A 25,848-nucleotide genomic window follows, 5' to 3' on the forward strand; every position below is an offset into this window, starting at 1 on the left:
TCTAAACAAATATTAAAAAATATATACAGTATATATATATATTGTTTTGTATTGTAATAAATTAGTCTGCCTCTATACAACTTCCACTCTAAATTGTGTGTTGATGCTCATTTCTCTAAAGGGCTGAATTATGATAGAGAAGACAAGTCAACTGTTTGTTGTCTGTGTATTTTTTGAGATGTTCATATCTTGAGCAAATGATGCCAATTGTAGAATGGGGATGGGCGTGGGACACAAAGGACCATCTCATAGAATGGGGTGTCAAAACCACTAGAGTTAATGAAAACGAACAAAAAAATGAAAGCTAGATTTGAAAAAACATTTTCGTTAACTGAAATTAAAATAAATCTTGAGTTAAAACTCTAAAACCTTACTGAAACTGTATTGTGTAAGTATAAAAACAAACTTAAACTAACTGAAATTATAACAATAACATCCTTCGTTTCTGTCTTTGTAAATGTATTTTATACACAAGCCTTTTAGAAGTAAATCTATTTATTTCACGATTTCAGTTTTACGGCAGGTGTTTGACCCGTACGGCACATCAGAGTCTGTAATACTGATGCCATTGGCTAGATCAATCCAGTCTTTCTCCAGTCAGTCCTCACTGTTGCTCCCACGACAAAAACAATGACTGGACATGACAGCAACACAATGAGGGTAGGGGTTGTTTTATAGGTTTCATATGCGACCATCAACCCGTTTTCTCAGAGGATCACAAACTGACAAAACATTGCTGTCGCCCTGATACAAGTTTTATTTATGGAGAAAAGTCAGAGCACTGCAGTGTTTGGGTGTTCTGTGTTTGTCTGAGAAAATTGAAAATTAGTCTTACTAAAATGTGATTATTCCATACAAGCTGAAGCTTATGGAATAAAATCACTGTCATAAATATTTTGTGCGTAAATAAAATTCATGCATCCGTAATTATAAAATCGTAAAGGAAAATGGAACGTATTCGTAATTTTACGATGGTACAATTCCAAAATCTGTGATTAGAACAGACACAGATATGACATTTTCTTTGACTGTTTGTGTATGACTGATAAATTTACGATGGGTGTAACTTTACAAACACGAAATTGTTTCACCACGGACACGAAGTCCTGATTACTAGTACGAATCAAACAGTGACATTCAAAATTACGTCACCGTTGTTACAGGCATTAATAAACAAGCGAGAGTCATTGATCACAAGGGCACGCCTGCTGGACACTCAAGCTCCCCACACCGTCTCAGGTAAGATGTTTGTTATTCCCTCTTTGAGAAATATCGGTCATGAGCTGTAATAAAGGTTGAAACTTAATGAGGTCCATTTTCACTGTGTTTTTTGGACACTTTACAGAATCAAACTTAAGAACGGGCCGAGGATAGTGAGCATAATGTAAGTTTACGTTACAGGCAGCGAGCGCAGAGTTTCTCAGTGAATCACTAAACAGTGTTTAACTATAACAAAGTTTAACAAAATATTTCTCAAAGAGGGAATAACAAACATCTTACCTGAGATCTGTGTGTGTGTGGAGCTTGAGTGCACAGCAGGCGCGCCCTTGTGATCGATGACTCTCGCTTGTTTATTAATGCCTGTGACAGCGATGACACAATTTTAACAATGGAGTGCCACTGTTTGATTCGTACTCGTAATCAGGACATCGTGTTTGTGGTAAACTGTATTTCATGTTTGTAAAGTACACCCATCTTAAATTTATCATTCATATACAAACAGACAAAGAAAATGTCGTATCTGTGTGTTTTACTTGCAGATTTTGGAATTGTACCCTCGTAAAATTACGAGTACGTTCCGTTTTCCTTTACGATTTTATAATTACGGATGCATGAATTTTATTTACACAAGAAATATTAATGACAGTGATTTTATTCCATAAAGCTGATCGCTTTATGGAATGTGCACTTGCGTCGCGGCCGTGGGTTCATTGGTGTGAGTGTGTCACGCCGCTTGTGCACGCAAGCCACGCAAGCCGCTCACCTCCATTGGAAACAACAAACTTGTGCAAATTGTAGAAACACGCGATATGCCACCGTCATTTGCAATCTCCATCAGTTCATCCTCTTGCACAGCCATAGTGGATTCACCTGATTTGTTGACAAGTGGGTTGCGGATCTATTCCTTGGCAGTTTGCAGGTCCTTCACTTGGCCTTTTTCCCTTAGCAAAGAAACTTTCTAAAGATGCCTGTTTTTACTCATTTTGTTGCTTGTGGGTTAAATTTTGGGGCTCAAGTGACCGAGACTTTTCAAAATAAAAGATTGTTCAGACTCAGATAATAAATAAAACGGAAATAATTAATGATTTCTTGTGCAGCTTCGTACCAATTGATCCACGGACTGGTGGTTGAGGACCACTGAGCTAGGGGATAAAATGAACTAATGCAACATAATTCTAATTGCCCACTGCTAAGAATTTTTTTAAATATGATGCGACCCCCCACAAAGCTCGCCCAGGCCCCCTGTTAGAACCACTGTTCTAAGTGAACTAGTTGAACTAATTCATCAAATCCAACTGAATCATTTGAAGCGATTTGTGTCTCCAGTAAGCACTTATCCACAAACAACTTATTTTTTAACATGCCCAATACCCCATCTGATTCAAAATAAACCAAATTCACTAGTTATTCAGTTACTAGAAAGGTACACAGAGATCAGATTTGAGAATGGATGAACTCATAACAGTGTGCATGCCTGATTCAGTGAACTGAACACAAACAGATGACAGCTTGCTGTGAATTGACCAAACTTGGACAACTGATTTATTCTGTCCTGTGGGTAAACAGAGGGCTTAAATGAGTGAATCTGGCAAATTGTTAGCTCATTTCATAACAGAAAGTCATAATTAAATTTAAATAAGTGAATCAAGCTTCAGTTGGGTTGCAAAACTTAATTGAATAAGCATAAGAAACGTTTCAGATCAAGGTGATGTTTCAACTGAGTGAAAATATGATTGCTAACTACATATTTTTGATATGTTGAGTCCAAACATGGGAATATTGTCACAAAAGATCTTGTTTGCGGAAAAGATCTAAACTTTCCATCACTACTGTGTATCTAACCGGAAAACAGCCTTGCACACAAATTGTATGGCACTTAAGCTTGCTATCTTGTGGGCTGTTGTATTTGAATTTGAGGATGGGTAAATGGTAGTGTTCATGTATTCTCTGAATACATGTTTCAAAAATGTATCTTTGGTTGAGTTTTTATTATACAATATTCTGCACCTAACAAATATTCTAATTTTTAAAAAACAAGAAACAAACAAAAAAAAACTATAACTAATACTGAAACTAATAAAAACTAAACTAAAACTAAGCAATTTGAAAATATAAAAACTATTAAAAACTAGTAACTATACTTCTAAAAACTAATTAAAACTAACTGAATTTGAAAACATAAAAGTAAAAATGAAATAACACTAAAACTAATGAAAAATCTAAAACTTCTATAACCTTGGTCAAAATTGCATTAAGATACGGAGCACAGCTGTGATAACAGCCAAGGAGCATCTTCATTTACATCTAAATGCAGTAAACTAAAACTGCATAAAAGGTTTGAGTTTAAGAATGTTCAGGGTTCATTCTGACTATGCTGAACCCATGGTACTGCTGTGTACTTTAAATAAATATATTCATTGAGATCTTCTACATCCTCATAATTTTTTATTACAGTATGGAATAGAAAAAGAAAATAAACAAACAGATAAATCAGAGAACATGGTAAAGCTACTCTTGTGGTCTCAGCACTCACTTTTACTTTTAGTCATATAGCAGATGCTTTAATCCAAAGCGATTTACAATTCAATTCATCGAAAAGAGACAGTAAGAAAATAAATGTTATTTATTTATTTTAGTTAGGTGCTCACTTCTATTTGTAAAAATAAGTGGAAATATCAGGGGGCAGATCCTGTGGCAGCTTTGCATGCAAGTATCAGATATTTGATTTAATATGAGCTTCAACTGGTAGCCAGTCCAGGGAGATAAAAAAATGTGTGACATTTTTTGAAGACCAGACAAGAAGCTGCATTTTGTATCATTTGAAGATGTTTCACATTGGATGATGGAAGTCTAACTAGGAGAACATGGTCTAGTCTAGAAATGACTAGAAAAGTGCTTGTACCAGAAGTTGTGCTGCTTGCCCAGTGAGGAAGAACCTATTTTTCTAACATTATTAAGTTCAAGTTCGTCCTATTTGTTTCCAATGTGATCTTTGAATGACAACTGGTCATCAAAAATCAGCCCAAGATTCCTTACTGAATTGAAAGAAATATTTGTAGATGACCCCAGCTTTATCATCAAATTATGATGTATAGTTTGTATTTCAGGGAGGAAAAGAAGTTATGTTTTAGCCAGATTGAGCTGCAGGTGATGAACGTTCATCCATGCTGTGTAAGATCTGTCCCAGTTCTACCTCTTAGTCCTTCCCCTTACCCCTACCCCTCGTTTTGTGTGTACACATGAAGAGGTAGGGTCGTCCCAATTCCTTATAGCTAAGGGAAAGGGCTAGATATCCCTTAAAACGGAGATTTACCAAGGGGTAAGAAAATTTCCCAAAATACACAATCTACAATGGCAGCAAGGCTGCACACAAAAGTAAGGATATGCACAAATTAATATTTTTGTCATTATTATGAATTTTTACAACAAACAATCATATGTTTTAATACTTTCATAGCCGTGTTCGTGTTTTACCGTCATGCTTTAAAAAAACAACACTAAAATAAGTAATCACACAACATTCTGTCACTCAATGACACTTAAATACCCTGTCAGAAAAGTCTAGTGACCGAGAATTACCTTTTTACAGTATCTGCTATAATGTTATGTTGTTTTTGTGTGTTTACATAGGTGAATATGGCCACTGTGTAAATGCACAGTACAGTTACGATCTTATTGCCACATTATATCATTACGAAAACATGATATATACCTTTAGTGATTTCCTGAAGATAAATACCAAAAAATAACACAACTGGAATAACTACAGCAGTTGCAATCGTTGATCTCATATGAAGCAAGAGATCACGATGACATATGATGTAGTGGTGTCCCATTTTTTAGGGGTAAACTTTGAAGCTGTTCCCCTTCACACTCCCCTTCACACTCTGGGTACAAAATGGAATTGGGATTGGGCCTTATTGTTGGATCATCTAGATGAAACAAGAGATAGAGCTGTGTGTCACGGTAAGAAAAGCTATGTTCTGGAATGATGGGATCCAGGGAAGTGGTGTAAATATAAAAGAGAAGATCTTCAGTAGAACGGTCATTGTTGAAGCTTTGTTGGTTACCAACCAACCGGTTGTTCTATAAAATAATGCGGGGAGGAAATGGAGAGAGTTTTTCTGCAGTGGGAGTCGGTGAATCAAATGTCACAAAGAGCTTGACGGTGTATGACGTGCAGTTGATCTTTTTACTATATTCCTGGTGTCTCGCTGCTTGCTACTTTTGCAGCTTTTAAACTCAGAGGCCAGGCAGCCCCGGTAAACACTCAATGACCAGGTCATACCTGTTAACATTGAGATGTGAAAATAAGGGATATGACCACCAACTGAAGAGTGGGGGTTGGGGGGCGAATTTGAGGCGATCACGAACTGAAGACCGGTGGGCACTTTCGTTCATTTTTGAGGGGCACTTTTTATCCAAGAGAAAAAAGGGCATAGGATGAGATAGGTTGAGCCCTATCTTTGCACGTGCCTGCATCTAACATTATAATGAAAGCATTTGATTGCTTTGCTAACTTTTTATGCTCATTTAGGACAAAATTAGTTGTGTTTAAAAAAAACCCCACCAAAATCGAAATCTTTAGATATTATTATTGATCATGTGTATCTCTCTGTTCAAACATGCACCCAAAACCCAGACTTTCGCTCTGCTTCAAATCACGTGTAGAGAATCTGTTTGGGAAACAGCGTCTATTTATCAGTATGGAGCACGTTTGCTGACAGTCACACACCACTGTATGACTGTGAGGATTGCATAGGAGGGGCGACAGCACCTGTAATGGAAAAGAAAGGGAATCCCGCCGTTTTTATATTTATTTCAAAGTGTTTTGCAAATTGTAGCAAATTGCAGCATCAAGAGAAACATTTTGAACTGAAGTGACCTGAATCAATAATGAACTATAAGTAAGGCATAATGACCATGGACTAAGTGGCATAATCAATGGCTTGCCGTGCGTATTTTAAATGCATAACATTGACAACATGCAGCAGAGGTGCATTTAAATTTCCATGGTCATTTGATAATCAATTGACAAGTTAAAATTAGTTTTGTTCTTTGCAGTGTACTTTTCGACTGAGTCAGTTATGACATCTAGCTATGAGTTCTTGTCATAGCTCTTTTAAAGCATGTCTCTTGCAGTGACAGGCAGACAGAGAGGGAGTGTGGTCGTAAAAGAGATCGTGTGGATGTACATAGGCTAACAGCTGGTGACTTTTTCAAAAATAAAATAATAATAAAATAAAACAATAATATAGTTATAATGCAAAGGATTTGATCATGCGAAATAATGATCAGTCAACATGGAAAATATTTCAGAGTTTTCAACACTTAGCCTGTGCTTTGAACATAAAGAAATAGAATAAAATGATTATTAACAAAGTAAATACATAATTAAACTATACATATGAAATAAAACATTCATAAAGCTGATCTTATAAAAAAATTAATTTTGACTTTTTCCAGCTTGCGCATCTGCTGGGTTCATGAAACAGCAGAGAAAAGGCAGAGTTGCTGTTGAACATGTGCACTTACACTACAGTGAAAGGAAAGCTCTGGCAAATAAATATTTTTGAATATCGGAAATAACTGAATAAGGTATCTAATAATAAAACAATAAAATAATTGATATACAAAGGAATTGATCACATGAAATTGATGATTCAAAACATGCAGAATCATAAAAGTTTTCGAGGCATAGCCACATAGCCTTAATGTTGGTTTGAATAGAGTAAAATTATTAAAGCACATTAAAGACTATAAACGTAAAATAAAACATTAATTCACAGGAAAAATAATGCAGCATATCATTTTCCAAAAATTAAATCTGCAGTAAAATACGTATACACTCACTTACTATACTTCTGTTTTTGTCCCTGATTTATTAGGGGTCACCAAAGAGGTATGAACTGCCAATTACTCTGGCATATGTTTTAGCACTGGGAAACACCCATTCAAGCTCTCAGTCACACCCGTAAACTACACTACCACTCTTAAATGCCTTTCACCCCCCTGCTCTTCTTTATTCATTACCAGTCTCCCTCCATCCCATCACTCCCCCTCAAACCCCCATACAATAAAATACAATGACACCATTGTATTTTGCAGCTGCTTACAACCAGAGGTGGGCAAAATAAAAGCCCAAATACCTTAATTTAAAGTGAATTAAAATGAACTACAAAATACAGCAGCTACAACATGTATCAAAGCAAAATACTGCATTTTTGTATTTTAAAAATACTTTTTAAAAGAAGGTGTGAAAATTCTTTGCAAACTTCCTAATGATAGGCCTTGTCAATCAATCCCTTCACCATTAAACTGACTTGACTAGTGAAGTAAACGGTGTTTAATAGCAAACAGCTATTTCTGTGACCAGATTTTAGGAAGCTTCTCTGCCACCTCGTTCACATTTACAGTGACTGTACATGAGTAGGTATTCATAAAATAATTGAATACTTTGATTTTATTAAAAATTTTGTACAAATTTTATACAGAAAGTCTTGTCTTGGAGATGATCTCCTACGATTTAAACTATTTAATGTATATAATGTGTTGGAACATTGTACTATATCTGATTATTGTACGATATACTGTCATTATATATTACTGGTCAAAGCATTGCTCAGTTTGCTATTTTCAATGATTGTTGACTTGCTCCCAAATATACACCAGTCATTTGTCTGTTTTTAATATAAGATGCATATTTTCCATCCATACTCCAAGCATTGGCCACCTGCAAATAAATATTTTGTTCTGATCTCTAGTCCAGGCAAATAATGAGAAAGCACCAATCAGTGACCACATTTTTATGATGTCATCATACTTCTTACAAAGTATTTTACTTTAGTTTAAAACTTCCAAAAATACAAGACACTAAAGTATTTTGATACAAAATATTATGCCTTTCCATAACCTTATCAAATACAGATTACAAAATACTATTTTGTGTTGGAAATATGTATTATAAATACTACCCATCCCTGCTTACAACACAATATTAGCAATCTCCATAGCTGAGCATGATTGATTCCCCTATTTTACCTGTTTATCACTGTGAAACTGAAACAATCTGTACTGTAAAAAGTGATATACAAATACATTTGACTTTAGTGGATTTCATGCAGTATTTTACCAGTTCAAACCTTGGAAATCACATCAAATCAAATCATGTACAGTTGAAGTCAGAATTATTAAACCCCCTGAATTATTAGACCCCCTGTTTATTTTTCCCCAATTTCTGTTTAATTGAGAGAATAATTTTTCAACACATTTCTAAACATAGTTTTAATAACTCATTTCTAATATTTTTTTTTTATCTTTGCCATGATGACAGTAAATAATATTTTACTAGATATTTTTAAGACACTTCTATACAGGTTAAAGTGACATTTAAAGGCTTAACTAGGTTAATAAGGTTAACTAGGAAGGACAGGGTAATAAGGCAAGTTATTGTATAACGATGGTTTGTTCTGTAGACAATAGAAAAAAAATTAGCTAAAGGGACTAATAATATTGACCTTAAAATGGTTTTGAAAACTTTTAAAACTGCTTTTATTCTAGCCGAAATAAAACAAATAAGACTTTCTCCAGAAGAAAAAATATTCTCAGACATACTGTGAATTTCCTTGCTCTGTTAAACATCATTTGGGAACTATTTAAAAAAGAAAAAAAATCAAAGGGGGGTTTAATTCAGATTTCAACTGGATATAATAACATAAAGTTGAGTAAATAATGATGACGTAGGGCTTTGAACAAATTCCACATTTTAAGCCTGTACACTGTATGAATAGTAATACATTTTATATTGTTAAAAGAATGATATTATTTTTGTAAGCTTGGCAAAAAGATCCTCAAAGGGGTTAAAATAAAATAAATGCCTGTCACTTGGAGCAATGCTTGTAACCTTCTGTTCTTTTTATAATACCTTAACAACCATATGGTGAGACAAATATCCCACAATGCCCTTCTATTAAAGAGGCTGTTGGGGTCAGGCAGAGGAAATGGATGACACTGTGCTGGGACAGAGTAGTGAGGTTATAATGACTTAAAAGGAGAGAGTGGCTTTGGGAAAATCTCTGGAAAACTCATTTGAAATAGGGATCAATACAAAGACAGATAAACAAAAAGACACTATACCGTTCTTAATCGAGTGAACACACAGTATAAATGGCATGCTTGAAGCAAACAGAAAAAAAAAAACACTTTTATGCTCATCCTTCAAAGGGAATGTATCTGTGTCTGATTAATGGTGGAGGTGGCAAGATTTCTTGCTGCTAACAAGCGAGGTGTTATTTTTCAAAAGTGCCTTCTGGGCAAGCTCGCCAGCTCTCCACATCGAGACAACACTGACTATGTGCACCCAAGGGAAAATCTCCCATGAGGCCTGTCTGCGAGGGAGGCTACCAACATGCAAACTTTCTCTGTTGTTTATATATGCTGCTGTGTTGGTGGTACATTTTCATGTGCCACAAAGTAATAAACAGAGGTAGTTTTTGTAATGATAAGCACTGAATAAATTCAACCTTTGAGGGGAAAATCTAAATTACTTGTTACTATATACAAGAACACACAATTTACTGGCCTGTCTTTTTTTTTTTTAACTGCATTTTCTTTTTCTTTTTTTTTTTTTTACCTGTGAGTCATTTGAGACTATGGAACGTTCTGTAGGTGCCAGGCTGGAGGTTTGGATGGCAGGAACAGGTCTCTGGGTTGAAAATGCAGGTGCTGAGTGTATGAGTGGTGGACTGTGTCCAAATGCAGATCCTACGATGCCTGGTTGTCGACTGATTAGCTGCTGATGCATTTGCAGTGCTACAGGTGTTGGAGGATATCCAAAACTCAAAGCAGGGCTGTTAGACAAACAGAAAGAGAGAAAAAAACAACTTCATAAAAGAAAGATTTAAATGTGAGAACTGAAAATGAATAAAATCTGTATCATACATTTAATGTCATACATTAAAAACTAATTTATTACTCATTATTATTATATTTTTGTAATGGTAATATTCATGCATTAATTTTCTTTTCAGCTTAGTCCCTTTATTAATCTGGGGTTGCTACAGCGAAATGAACCAGCAACTTATTCAGCATATATTTACGCAGCGGATGCCCTTCCACTTCCATTCACACACATACACTACTGACAATTTAGCTTACCCAATTCACCTATAGCGCATATCTTTGGACTTGTGGGGGAAACCTGAGCACCCAGTGGAAACCCACATGAACATGGGGAGAACATGCAAACTCCACACAGAAATGCCAACTGACCCAGCGGAGGCACGAGAGGCAACAGCACTACTGACTGCGCCACCGCGCCAACCTGTTATAGTAATACTTTTAACTTAATCTTTATAATACATTTTTCTATTTAAAATGCTTATAAACTGATAAACACACCCAAGGTAAATTTTATGCTATAACTCTATAATTATTCTAAAAGGCTGTTTTACTACTTTATAAACATCTTCTCTTATTTCCAATGTTAAAAAAAAAACATTGTGCTGCTTAATATATTATTAATTTTAGAAATCATTACATTTTGTACAGGATTATTTGATGACTAAAAAGTAAAAAAACAAAACAGCATTTATTTTAATATAAATTTTTATATTGTAGCAGTGTTACAAGTCTTTACCACTAACTTAATGCATCATGAATTAAGAAAAAAAATCTTATAAAATATTTTGCTCTGAAGAATGATGAAAAGGCCAAACGAAAACAATCAAATCGCAAAAGTGTTTAATAAATGAAAACAAAACAAAAAAAGCATAAACTCATTCATTTTTTCCTTCGGCTTAGTCCCTTTATTCATCAGGGGTCACCACAGCGGAATGAACCAATGCGGAATGACAACTCATCCAGCATGAGTTTTACACAGCAGATGCCCTTCCAGCTGCAACCCAGAACTGGGAAACATCCAGACACTATGGCCAGTTTAGTTTATTCATTTCACCTGTACTGCATGTCTTGTGGGGGAAACCAGAGCACCTGGAGGAAACCCAGGCAAACACAGGGAGCAATCTCCACACAGAAATGCCAACTGTCCCAGCCTAGGGTCGAACGAGTGACCTTCTTGCTGTGAGGCGAGTTTATGCTACATGGCTTGTGGCATTAACTTAATGAAACAAAGTAAAAGACACAACAGATACTCAAAATTATTGGAACACAACGTGGGATCTAAACACACAAGAATAATGAATATAAAAACAAAGAGATCTATGTTAATTAATTAAGTATCATGACAAGTAAAGACCAAACAGGTACCCACAACAACTGAAAACATGAACAATAACAAACAAACTGGTTATAATTATTATTAATAGTCCAATATTTATAAATGCAATGTATTACACTGGTAATCTTAATAAATGAATACACATAAAACAAGAACACATATAAACCTTTTAAGAAAAGCTTATGAGTTCACGTAATGAAACTAAAAATAGACTTTCAAAGATAACCACTTCTTCTATAGACCCTAGTGTCTCTTAATGATATGCCCTGGTGCTCAATAACAGCTATTCTCTGGGGGGTTCCATTCATCGTGGGATATGCTGGTCTCTCCATGTTAGTTCATATGTCACTGGTCTTATTACAGGCAGAGAGGAAATCAATGTAGCCAGACACTCTATGGACAATGTGGTTGATGTTGCTGTCTCATCACTCATCGGGCCTTGATCCTTGCCTGCCACCTTTGTCTCCACATTTGCACAAATGTTATGACTGATTAGCTTACAATGTCAATTTACTGATTAATTGCATGTGTTGTGGGAAAGAGATTCATTTCTGTAATAATTTCTCACTCTGAGAACCCCACTCAAACTGGACAATGTCACTTCCTAAAAGTGCTGGATGTGGGCTGTTAAAACAGGAGATACATCACCAAGGACACTAGCACTAGACACTAGTTTCTCATAGTCCTCTCTCCATGGTCAATCTATCCTCCATTTTACAGTGTTACCAAGCAGTTTGAATGTTAAAACATATATTCTGACATGCTGAGACATCTGCAAAACTTTCTGTTTATTGTCTTTTGAACTCAATTTTCCCTTCTTTATCAGGGGTGACCACAGTGCATTAAAACGTTAATTACTCTAGAACTCAGAGCGATGCAAACTTCAGTGCTGGGAATATCTCTCCCATTCACACACACACTACAGTTTTATTTTTTTACTTTATCCAATTTACCTAAAGCACCCGGAAAAAGGCACACGACCAAGGTGAGAACGTGCAAACTCTGCACAGAAATGCCTTATGGCTCAGGAGGGACTTGAACCAAAGAAGCTGTGAGACGACAGAGTTGACATTCTGCCCCCATTAAACATCTGTTGTAGTACTAATAGAAAAGGGCAAGTTCCACTTGTAATTGAAAGGTTGCAGGTTCGATTCCCGATCCTGGCAGGAATTGAAGGTTGGGAGAGAATTAACCACAATCTCTCACTCTTCGATAACCGGCTGAGGTGCCCCTGAGCAAGGCACCTAACCCCTAATTGCTCCCCGGAAGCTGGAAGCAACGGCTGCCCACTGCTCCAAATGTAAGATCAATGTGTGTGTGTGCTCTCACTTTTTACAATGTCACTTCAATTTTTATTCAGAATGGCATGGTGGCTTAGTGGTTAGCAAGCAAGCAAGAAGGTCACTGGTTCGAGTTCCGGCTGGGCCAAGAGGCTTTTCATTGCAACGTTTTCATATTCCTCCTGTTTCTGGTGGGTTTCCTCCAGGTTCTTCAGTTTTCCACTTAGTCCAAAGACATGCAAAATAGGTGAATTAGATTAACTAAATTATGTGAATGGGAGAATGTGAGAACTGAGAGTTGTTACCAGCATTTGCCAGTAAAACCAACCCAGGCTCATTCTGAAAACGTAGCCCTATATACATTTCTGGAGAGAGCAAAATATGTCTCAGGAGCTACGTTTTTTTGCAGTTATTGTTTTGTTTTTGAGGGCGCTGTGAACCTTTTTTCAGATCTCAAATTTCTCTCGTGAGTGCCATTTGCACCTGCTGCTCTCACCTAAATCCACCAGAGGCCGCTGTTGACTAACTGACTGACTGACCAACCAACCAAGAAACCCAACCAATATTATTTTAAAAAGCAGCGATTGATCGACTCATCCACCCACTTCTCTAAACCCTACCGCAGTGTTTTGAAAAGCAATCCAGAAAAAGAAAAGCATTTTATCACATTCTCACACTGTTATTTACTTTTTTATAACATTTTTTGGCTTCTGTTTATGCTTTCTGGAACCGTTCTTCACTGGACTCAAACCTCGTTGTTGCGGTCAACTCTGCTCTGCATCTCAAGTACACCGACGTACATGTCGAGCTACTAGACAAACTGGTAACAGCGGAAAAGCCATCCATACAGAGGTAAGTAGCGCCCCGTAGTGTTTGTTTTAAAGACGAAATTTAGCCATACAAAACTCTGGCTACATAATTCGCAATCTCCAGAAACGTATATAGGGCTACGCTTTCAGAATGAGCCTATGTTGAGTAAAACATATAGCAGTAACCTGCCTTTAATTCTAGTGTGGCAACCCCCTATAAAACAGGGAATAAGCCAAAGGATTGTGAGTGAGTGAGTGAGTGAGTGAGTGAGTGAGTGAGTGAGTGAGTGAGTGAGTGAGTGAGTTTCCTATTCATTGTAGGATTCAAAATAGAAAAAATACAGTGTCCACAGAAATATTGAACAGCACAACATCATGATAATGAGTTTGGTCATGTTACTGTTCTGTGTAAATAAATGAGTAAATAAGCAAACAAAAAATAAATAAATAAATAAATAAATAAATATTAAAATCTATTACTGACCCCTATTACTATTACTGAAATGTTTGCAGTCCAGTTGGCTAATCACCATCTGAATACTGAATAGTCAATAGTCTTACTGATGTGACAAGTGCTTCATTATCCATTCAAAGTCTGCCTAAAGTCTCTCCTGTTATGAACTGACCCATCTAACTAAGAGCCATATAAGTCAGACATGAATGATTTAGCTGCTAAAACCGATAAAATGCATACTTAGGCTTAAGGACAGGTCTCAGCTTAAGAACAACCCTCAATTTCACAAAAGACAAAGTGATATTTTTTTTCCCACAACATTTTCTACAACAGATTCTCTCTCTTTCCCATTAAAGCTTGTGCCAGCGTCCTCAGTCCGCACTTCCTTCCCCTACCCCCTCTTCATGACCCTTTCATTTGTCATTCCCCCTTCCTCTCCTCGTTTCCAGAGTGAGCGATTGCGTGGCGGCAGTGTTAGGGTAAAGCTCTCCTCCGCTGATGGAGAGAACATTAATCAGGTGATGCATATCAGACAGACGAGTATGAGGGAGGAGGGGAGGAATATGTTCACACGTTTCCTCCTAATAGCGCTCTCTATGTTCCCTCATTTATATCCCCATCCAGAGTTCATTCATCACTTCACTGGATGTGAATTGTCCACTTTCAGTACAGGATGCTTTTCCTCTCCATTTCTTTCTCAGAAACTCACATTTTTTTTTGCCAGTAGTCTGTCTTGTCTGTCCTTATTTTCATGCTTGCTACAGCTTCACAGTTTGGATCAACATCAATTGAAATAAATAAAGAATTTAGGTTAAACCACCTGTCAAGTAACTGATATAGTATAACATGATGTGCGAAACACAACAATCTGTGCAGAAGAAATTCATTCATTCATTTTCTTTTCAGCTTAGTCCCTTTATTAATCTGGGGTCGCCACAGCGGAATGAACTGCCAACTTATCCAGCATATGTTTTTACACAGCGGATGCCCTTCCAGCTGCAACCCATCACTGGGAAACATTTAACACACTCACTCACACACATACACCACGGACATTTTAGCCTCCCCAATTCACCTATATCGCATGTCTTTGGACTTGTGGGGCAACCCGGAGCACCCAGAGGAAACCCACACCAACACGGGAAGAACATGCAAACTCCACACAGAAATGCCAACTGACCCAGCCGAGGCACGAACCAGCGACTTGAGGTGAACATGCTACCCACTGCACTACTGTGCAGCCCTCCAGAAGAAATATATTTTCTTAATTCATTGTTGTACATACCTGATAGTTCCAGCAGATAGGTGTCCATAAGATCCACTGTTGGATGAGCTAGAGCGGGAATTATTAAGGATAGTGACTAAAGAGTTGGGAGAGGTGCGAATCATGGCCTGCAAGTCAAAACTGGGGTCAGACAAGGAAGGAGAGTTGGGAATGGGTCTTTTCCTGCTGGGCCGGTTTATCAGCCTAGGACTAGGAAATCTAGAACCTGAAAAAACAAAAGTAAAATGACACAAGAAGATATTTTCAATTTGCATTTTTTCCAGAAATTTGTTGATGCAATTAATTGTGAACCACACCGAAAGCTTTACTGACCAAGCGCATTATAAATCAAATTGATTCATCATGGACTATGTATTTACAATGACCATTTTTTTTTTCCTGCATTCCATGTATTTAACACTCACATTAACATAACTGTGGCTGCTATTTGGCAGCATCACAGCAATATTGAATCATGTTTAATTAGGATGAATAGCATGTTAGCGTTGAATGGAACTGCACTGAGTTGTTTTTGAAAAGCTTTTACTAGAAAGCAGTTCAAAGGCAGACAGGCCCTCAACTCACACACAATGACTGGCACCTACAGATTAAGAAATGACTTTTGTTGTCTTTTCACTGGCGGATGTCACAAACATGAAAAAAAAAGAGAAAAATGGAGAGCGAACTGAGAAGGAGGAGGGGAAGAGAAGGGTGCGCGTGGATGGAATGGTGGTCTTTTGTTGTGTGGAGTGACACAATGACTTTATGACTCATATTTTTTCTTTCTTTCAGTTGTTTTGTACTTTTTTTAACAGAAAGCAAACAAAACAAGATTACACTCATTTCTTTCTTTCTTTCTCTCCCTCTCTCTCTCTTTCTTGTTTGACACATTCGATGATTACAGGGTCTGTCATTCAAATTTAAATCAGCGTGTGTGTTTGTGTGTGTATTCCCACATTTGGAACATCTTTCACATTGTTGACATTCTGCTTAGATGTGTGATTTAAGTCTTAGAATAGTTGTGATGTGTGAGGTACAATGTAAACAGGGACAATCACAACCGTGTGTAGCTATTCACACAAATCAATACGTAGATAGATAAACATTATGCATACATATCAAATCCTAAACTCCCAAGATTTCCTTTATTTGGTTTTAAATCAGCAATTATGTTTATGGCATGCTTGTCTATAGTTCAGCAGACATGATTAATTAAAAACATAATAATTTAAAGATATTATATGATTATTTTTATCAGTCTTTGCTTCTCAGATATTTCAACATAAATATCTGCCTCCGTTTCTTTTAAATGTACAGATCATAAAACATAAAACAGTGTAAATAATTATTTTCATTGTACTTATATTGCACTTAGGGAATGCTCAAAAGAGATAGAGCAATACATTGGCGATTCTATTGATTTCAACATTGTATGGGAACATAGCATAACCTGGTGGTATCCTTACAATCAGTATGTAATGGTTTTGGGCGGTATTGTATGGAACTGTATTGTAAGCCCTGCGGTGCATGGAGCCCCTGCTTCTTTAAGAGGCTCTGGCGCAAGACATTAAATGGCATTCACAAACCACATATAATATGTTTTTTCTTAGAAAAACACAAGACACGAGTGGAATTTGGGGACAAAAAAATCTTTTAATTGGAGCAGGTTTTCTGCATGCTGTTCAGAAACACTTAACGAGTTTTGCTATAGGAAGCACTATAGAGAACAGGGGTTTCAAACTAAAATTTAGGCACCCTTCACTAAGCACTATTTAGGGTAATTTTCTAACTTTTCCAGCACTTTGAAATTAACAATTACATATTTATATGCTTATTCATACTTCATTACATTATATCAGATGATATTTGTTGTATTATTCTATAATAAAAAATAGTATTTAAGGACAATTTTTGACTGTCATTTACTCTCTTATATGTAATTTATTCACACCTTAAATGTGACTTTCATGTATCTTTCATCTTAAATTTATATATATTTTAATTTTGAAGGGGGCAGATAAAAAAGAAGACTCAAAAATTTAAAAACATAAATGATTATGAAAGCAACAGAATTACATTTAGAAGCAGTTTCAAGCACTTTATACAAAATCTAAGCACTTTTCAAGCCTTGGAAACAATCGATTAAAATGCAAGCATTTTCAAGGGTTTGTAGGACCATTACGAACCCTGAACAGAGAACATGTGGTAAAAAGGAAAGGATTTTTCAACATGAACACATGATCCAAACATATTGTTTGCCAAGCTTGTTATTTTGATCTGCAAGACTTGGAACCCACAACTAGAAGAGTCACAAAATAGGCCATGAGGTTTACCAAACTTCTTGCAACCCTTCATTTTTTGTCCTCCGGTTCTATTCAGTGTACTGTGGCTTCTTTAGCTGGAACTTAATGGTTCACATTTTGACCTAAATTATGAGTAGTCTTAAAGTCACCGATTAAAATTGTGAATACACACATAACTTGTGACATGTCCTAAAAAGTGATGTGTTACATCGTGCTAGGAAGGCTATAGCCCTGTCAGAATTTAGAAAAATCCTAATTAGGATGACCATTTGCCCTGTTTTTCTTTAATAATAATGTGTCAAGAAATAATCTAGCTCATAGCAGAACAATTTACCCTCCATTCACAATTTGTTATCAATTACTGTGCAGTAAGATAAGCCAGGATGAGAAATCATGCTAAATTCGCTTGCCCATGCAACCCTAGTTTTCTCAGTTAGCATAAGATCAGTTCTCCTTGTACCTGAACTGTCAAATATACAAATAGTTGATGTTTTGTTAGAAATTTCATTGCACTTTGGCACTCTTCAGGAATTGCACCCTCTCTTTGCCTGTTTAGCAACGCTGATCCTAAGTGTTGCATTCATATTCTGTGTCATCTTATTATTTTAGTCTATATTTAAAACAAAGTGTAGCCTACTGACTTGTGTCCTTAGCACCAAAGCCTGTTAAGCTACATTAGGTGTAGTTATTTATTTGATTTTTAATATATATTTTTTAGTTTGGCTTATTCTGCTTTTAACAACTCTGGATATGCCAAGATTCTGGCTGTTACAAAATGAAACAGGTGGCAGAATGCATGGTCCCACTGTTACTTATGTACAAAGTTCACAGATTTAGGAATAAAAGAAGGACTGGAGTGCCAGTACCAGGATTGGGTGTACACTGCTGAGCCCCCTTAGCTGTCAATTCAAGTCAGTAACAAATGAGTGCAGCAAACCAACACCTCAATAAAATGATCTCAGGGGGGTAGATCTTTGGCAGATCAAATAGTCTCAAGACACGATTTGGCTTTAAATTATTAGAGCCAGCACAAGGCGGCGGTGAAAACACCCCCTACAAAAAAACAGAGAAAAAAAAAGAAAATCTTGTTAAAGAATTTTTTTTCATTTGTCTTTCACAAAGTACTTACAATTGACTGGACTTACAAAGGGAATGATACAAAGCCCAGGCCTCTTGTAACTTTAATTGAATAATTCTGGTCTGGCCAGTGACCCGTATGTTTATATCCCAGATATCCTACATTCTGAAAGCTGAGTTAAAGGGACTGAAAAGTCACATAAGAAATTACAAGCTACTTTGCCGCTGTACAATCCTTAAGATTAAGATGGTTAAACATAATTTTAATAACACTTTGAAAAAAAAAAACTATGGTCATTCCTTCGCTAGTCTGTTATTTCTCGAAAAGTAATTACAATGATGTGAACTGAGTTATAAAGTACAACTGTGCAATCCCACCCCCGATAATAACAAACCGAACTAGATAACCCAGCTATCCTCATTCACTACCCCTCTTAGAGTCTAAATATCATAAAAGAGAGCTTTTAAGTGTTAATTTAGCTGGCGTGGAACACACATTGCTAAAACAAGATGAGTAATTACCCAGGGCTGATCACAGGCGATTTGAAGTAGGGGGGATGAAAATGTCTCCATTTGAAAACGATGGCCTTAATTATTTTGTTTTAGTCCATTAATCTTGAACAGTGCAACAGAAGAAAGGATTTCTCTGGTGATGAATAGCGGGACATTCCAATTCATACTTAATAGCAATTAATTTTCTGATACCCATGCAAGTTTGGCTAGTTTTAATTAGTTTGTGAGGAACATGAGAGTGGCAAAGCCAGTGACAGGCTGACGAAATCCATTTGCATCAAAGACAAACAAGGAAGTCTATCTGACCTCTCTTTGAATTTCCTATTTCTACTTGAAAATAACTCATTTGCATACATCTCACCTACCCTCCTTTTTTTTTAATAAGAAGAGAGATCAATTTAAAAAGTTTAACTATGTAGAACTGCCTGGGGGTTGGAGGAATGCGGGCATGGAGGATGGAGGTTGACCATTTACTACCTTTTAAAAAGTAAATAAATTTAAAAAACAAATAACAAAACACTTACTTTTGATTTACTTTTTATGTATTTTGGGTATACATAGCTTCAGGCTGAAGCTACCTTGGTGTATGTGATAGGTGGATCCCACAGACATAAGAAGATGACATGCAACACTTAAATAGAAAATTGAGTGAAGAGAGTGATGAACTTACTTTCCATAGCCTGCAGGTACTCCATATGCAGGGCACTGCTTGCAGGTCCTGTTGTGGACCCCACTGAGGGAATGATGTCAGCATACGGGCTGCGGTGACCTGCAAGCAGGGCCATTTGGTGGTAGTACTCCGCTGTGGTTAAACCTGTGTGATGTGCTAAGAGGTCAGAAAAGAAAGAAAGAACATACGTATATCAGAACACATGAGTAAAAAGTTTGGGTGACCAAGAGTTTTAATATTCTTATTAATATTATTAATATTTTATATTATTTTTAATAATATTTTATATTAATAATATTAATAATATTTTTACTCAGAAAATATGCATTAAATTGATCAGAAATTGTAGTAAAACTTAAAATAAATTCAGATGTTTATATTCATCAAATCAAAAGAATCTTCAAAAGCAAAACAGACATTGTAGCCTTCTAAAAAGTCAACTTTGCTGTTATCACATATAGGGAAAGACCAGGGATGGATGTAACAGGTGAATTGTAACACTTCAGTCTCTTTAATTAGGAACTAGTTACAAATAAACAGATTTTTCTTCAAACATGCTCAGTTCAGTCCTTGTTCCACATGCAAAAAAAAAAAAAAAAAAACAGTCCCGAACAGCACGGTTACTCAGTGGTTAGCACTGTCACCTCACAGCAAGAAGGTCACTGGTTCGAGTGCAGGCTGGGCCAGTTGGCATTTCTGAGTTTACATGTTCTCCGCCGTGTGGTGTGGGTTCCCCCACAACCCAAAGATAAGCAGTATAGGTGAATTGGATAAACTAAATTGGCCATAGTGTATGAGTGTGTGTGAATGTGAAAGTGTATGGGTGTTTTCATATTGGGTACTGGGTTGCAGCTGGAAGGGCATACACTGCTAAAAACATATACTGGAATAGTCGGTGGTTCATTCGACCATTGATAATCAGGGACTAAGCTGACCGAAAATGAATTAATGGAAAAACAATCCCAGATGCAACAAATGTAGTGTTCTAAAGGTGACTTACATTTGACAGATGGTGCTAAAACAATATAAATTAAGATAATGATAGGTGTTTTTAGCACACCACACAGCTAGAAGGTCGCTAGTTTAAGCCTCGGCTGGGTCAGTTGGCATTTCTGTGTGGAGTTTGCATGTTCTTCCCGTGTTCATGTGGGTTTCCTCCAGGTGCCCCGGTTTCCCCCACAAGTCCAAAGACATGCGCTATAGGTGAATTGGGTGAGCTAAATTGTCCGTAGTGAATGTGTGTGAATGAGTGTGTATGGGTGTTTCCCAGTGATGAGTTGCAGCTGGAAGGGCATCCGCTGCGTAAAACATATGCTGGATAAGTTGGCGGTTAATTCCGCTGTGGTGACCCCAGGTTAATAAAGGGACTAAGCCGAAAAAAAAAAAATGAATGAATATTTGCTATACATGTGGCTCTTTTTCAGCACAGTGAAACCAGGTTGCCTGGTCACCCCATGTGTGAGAATTATAAAGCCTACATGGTAAACTATCATTCCCTGATGACACAGTCATGCATATCATACAAAGTTGATTGTTCAGTGTGTTTATCTTCCTAATTGGTCAACTTCAGAAAGATCAACAAATCGGCTAGTAAAACCACACACTCCTGATGGAAATGTAATCTATTATGAGCTCATACAACAGCAACAATTGCACGGTGTATGCCTGCCTTTAGCGCCACCACTGTTTGGAAGAAAAAAAGCCAAAAGAAGGTTGGATTAAGTGTTTGACCTGTCCTCTGTGGGCCTTCCAAAAGAATAAAAACTATAATGGAAACTATACTGAAGTGTTGTTCCAAACTGAAGTGCAAAAAGCGAGTCACTTAAAAGGGCCCTTTAGAATCAAAGATTTCAAAGGGCACAATTCATGGACACTTCGGGCCACTATGATCCTTTGTGCAAGGAAAGTTGACTGTCGCACACTGTGTTCCATTCGGAGAGGCTCATCCCTATGCTCTAATCCCTTTGAAGCAGTCACTTCCGAGTGTAAACCCTTTGAAGAGATTGGGGCATAGGAATGAGCCCTTACAAAAGGAACGCAGTAATCATGTTCAGATGTTGAATCTGATGCACAGTTATACATTTTATTCAGCTTTGTAGCACAGAGATACACAGCCATTTTACTCAAGTCAGTGTTGAATAAATACAAAAATAAATAAACTTCTACAGTAAATGCATTTTTGTTATAATCTTTATTCAAAACCCTTACAGTTCTGTTTCTTTTTAATTACTTGTTTTGCTAACACTTTATAATAGCTGCGTACCATGAATCATTTATTAATCATTAGAAAATAGTCAATTCATCGTTTGTTAAGTATTAAATCTAAATTAATAAACATTAGGCAGTTTATAACTACAGCTACACATACTGCATTCTTGATTATAAGCACATGTATAATGTGCTTAATGATTGTATTTGCATATTTTGTTAATGATTATGTTTAATTATTAAATTGACAATTGCATTATTTACAAACCATTTATTGTTGGTTTAATACCTACTGATGGTTTAGTATTACCTTGGTGGTTCTTAATATAATTAAGAATGAGTAAGTAAGTAATGATTAATGAATATTCAAATTAACCTTTATATATCTTATTATTCAGACACACTGTAAAAATCAGACAATCTGGGTTCCACACAATCGATTTGTGTTGGAACAAGACAAAGAAAGTAATTTAACTTATTATTATTATTTTATTTATTTTTTACAAATTTAAGTGGATTGACCATAAAACAAGTTGTGGCTAAAAACTTCAGAATTGTGTTGTTTCAGCTAATTTGAAATAAGTACTCTAAACAAACAGAAAACTATATTTGTTTTCAGTAAAGTAATAATTATTTTGTACGTTAAATTTTAAGTTTAAATACATAAATTAATTTACTCATCTTCATGCAGTCTTGTGACCAAATCTAAATGGAGGACCATTTATGCTTTGTAAATCCCTTTTAAAAGACAATTTAAAGTCTCAAAACTAAATGAAAAATAAATCTTTGCAATGTTATATAAAAATAAAATTACTGAATGACTTAATAACAAGTGAGTCAAATACAATATTTGTATTACGCACAAGTGTACACTGGCAGCGTAGCCAAATGCTGAACAAGAATTTAAGCTCAGCATGTTTTAAAAGCCTTGACAGTTGGAGAAGTGCTTAATGTTTTAGCACTCATGTTTTTGCAGCACAAAAAAACAACAACACTTAAATGGACCATAATGTATAGACAAACTTGTGTTGCTTTCTTTTAATATGAAAAGAAATTAGATGGAAGGCAAAATGACAAAAGAGAGGGTCAGTTAAACTGTTAAACCATATTTTTGTACTAGTAGAGTGTGCAGTTAGTCTATATTTAATTTATTCACATTTACATTTAGTCATTTAGCAGACGCTTTTATCCAAAGCGACTTACAAATGAGGACAAGGAAGCAATTTACACAACTATAAGAGCAGCAGTGAGCAAGTGCTATAGACAAGTTTCAGGTGTGTAAAGTCTAAGAAGCAAAGCATTAGTAATTTTTTTTTTTTTTTTTGAGAGAGAGAGAGAGAGAGAGAGGAGAGAGAGAGAGAGAGAGATGGAGCGAGGAGAGCGATGCGAGAGGAGTAGGAGCGAGAGAGAGGAGAGGAGAGATGAGAGCGGAGAGAGAGAGGAGAGAGAGAGAGAGAGAGATGAGAGAGAGAGGAGAGGAGATGGAGAGAGAGAGAGAGAGATGAGGAGAGTGAGCGAGAGAGAGAGAGAGGAGAGAGAGAGAGATGAGGAAGGAGAGAGAGAGAGAGAGAGGAGAGGAGAGTAGAGGAGGAGAGAGAGAGAGAGAGAGAGAGAGAGAGAGAGAGGGCACAGTTAGTGGTATGGCCAGAGAGGCAGTTGCAGATTAGGAAGGAAAGTGGAGACTAAACAGTTGCGTTTTTAGTCGTTTCTTGAAGACAGCAAGTGACTGCTGTTCTGATGTAGTTAGGGAGCTCATTCCACCAACTGGGCAGATTGAATGTGAGAGTTCGGGAAAGTGATTTCTTCCCTCTTTGGCATGGAACAACGAGGCGACGTTCATTCACAGAACGCAAGTTTCTGGGGGGCACATATATCTGCAGAAGTGAGAGCAGATACGAAGGAGCACAGCTAGAGGTCACTTTGTAAGCAAACATCAGAGCTTTGAATTTGATGCGGGCAGCAACTGGCAGCCAGTTCATTCATTTTCTTTAATGTACATTTTTTTTTTTGTTAGACAACATATTAAAACTAAAACATATCTTTTATTCGCAGTTTAATTTGAAGGCTCATTCCTAGGCCTAGTGCCAGTTATTATTGTCCATAAAGTTTTTTTTTTTTTCTCAATGTTTATTTTTTGGGCTCGTCCTTTTTTGCTGACTGTTTTTGCAGTTTTCTACATTATTTGTCTTGAGCCTTGTCGATTTGCTATATTTGCTATTTGCATGTTTGTTGTGTTTAATTTAACTCATTCATATATTTGATTTACACAAATATTTAATAGCTAAGGATTTTTTTTTTGTTTTTTAAATTATGCTTAAAAAATATAAATAGATTTTTAAAAACTATATTATTTTGTTTAAGTCTTTTGCATGTGACTTTCCCCATATATGCCTAAAGACAATCTTAGTTGCACTTTGTGATATATTTGTTTGTTTTAGTGTATTTATCATATATTTTATTGTTAGCAAGTTCATAAGTTGTAATTTGTGTGAATGTTTTCCCTTTTTTTATTAACAAATTTGAAATATTCTTTGTTTTTTCCCAACAATTATAATCACATAATTTTTGTACAATGTAGAACAATCACAAATGACATGCTTTCAATAACTTGCAATGAGTTTGTTTGTCATGTGAAGCTGACAATTTAGATGAGAATCTATGTGCAGTTTATTACAAGATTAATCAGGCAGTCAAAGGTCAATCACAGGAGCAAACGATCACATACAGGTAACTTAAAATCGTGATCACAAACAGGTGAATGGTCGGTACAGGCAGCAAGTAATCAAAATAAGAGAGCAAGGCAAAGGGTCAAATCACGGCTAGGCTAGACAAGGTAAACATGTTGCAATGTTCACAAACAGTATAGCAAGACTCAGCCAAGATATGTTGTCTTTATAGTCCAGGTAATGAATGAATGATAAGCTTCAGCCGTGCGTCTGTGTGTGTGTCATCAGCGGAAAAAACTGGTTTTGCTCTTAAAACAGCAACCTGGCCCTGGAACGTAAGTGGAAAAAAAAATATTTGAAGTCCTTTAGAATCCGCCAGGGTTGAGCACCTCCGCAAACTGATAGAAAATAACTATAACAATCCTAGATTTTTATTTAACACCAACAGGCTGCATCTCGTTACTAATTTTACTTGATCTCAGTGCTGCATTTTACACCATCGACCACAATATCCTCATAGATCGCTTAAATTCTACATGTGTCCAGGAACAGGCTATACAATGGTTTAAGTCATACTTAACTGACCATTACCAGTTTATAAATATGATGGACAGCTTTCACAATTCAGGCCAGTAAAGTATAGGGTGCCTCAAAGGTCAGTTTTAGGCCCTTTGCTGTTTACAATATACAGTTAAAGTCAGAATTATTAGCCCCCCTTTGATTTTGTTTTTACTTTTTAAAATATTTCCCAAATGATGTTTAACAGAGCAAGGAAATTTTCACAGTATACCTGATAATATTTTTTCGGTCCCACACACTATATTAAGTGTCCTTAACTAATATGTACTTACAGAGAAATTAATAATTCCTTACAATATACTTATTGTGTAAATACATGCATTTAACTTCTGTAATTACATTTGTACTGTAAATACACTGTTGACCATCCCTTACACCTTAACCCACCCATAAAAATACCAATACCACCAAACCTGTCCATAACCCTACCCCTATCCCAACCCCCTATTTGAGAGCATCAGAAGTGTTCTCAAATACATTATGAACACAGTAAGTACATTGTATTCATGTTTTAATGCAAGTACATAGTAGTTAAGGACACTTAATATAAAGTGGGACCATTTTTTC

General features: G+C 36.4%; 1 protein-coding gene across 1 annotated transcript in view; it reads right to left on the reverse strand.

Annotated features, from left to right (window-relative positions):
- LOC130218719 (transcriptional activator GLI3-like) overlaps positions 1-25,848 on the reverse strand; it is a 300,195-nt gene that overhangs the window by 45,340 nt on the left and 229,007 nt on the right. Inside the window, 3 exon segments of the mRNA XM_056450972.1 lie at positions 9,854-10,070; positions 15,287-15,491; positions 19,829-19,984. Of these exon segments, the coding sequence (XP_056306947.1) occupies positions 9,854-10,070; positions 15,287-15,491; positions 19,829-19,984 (578 nt within the window).

Source organism: Danio aesculapii, chromosome 24 (assembly GCF_903798145.1).
Source record: "Danio aesculapii chromosome 24, fDanAes4.1, whole genome shotgun sequence".
In the NCBI taxonomy this organism is placed as follows: domain Eukaryota; kingdom Metazoa; phylum Chordata; class Actinopteri; order Cypriniformes; family Danionidae; genus Danio; species Danio aesculapii.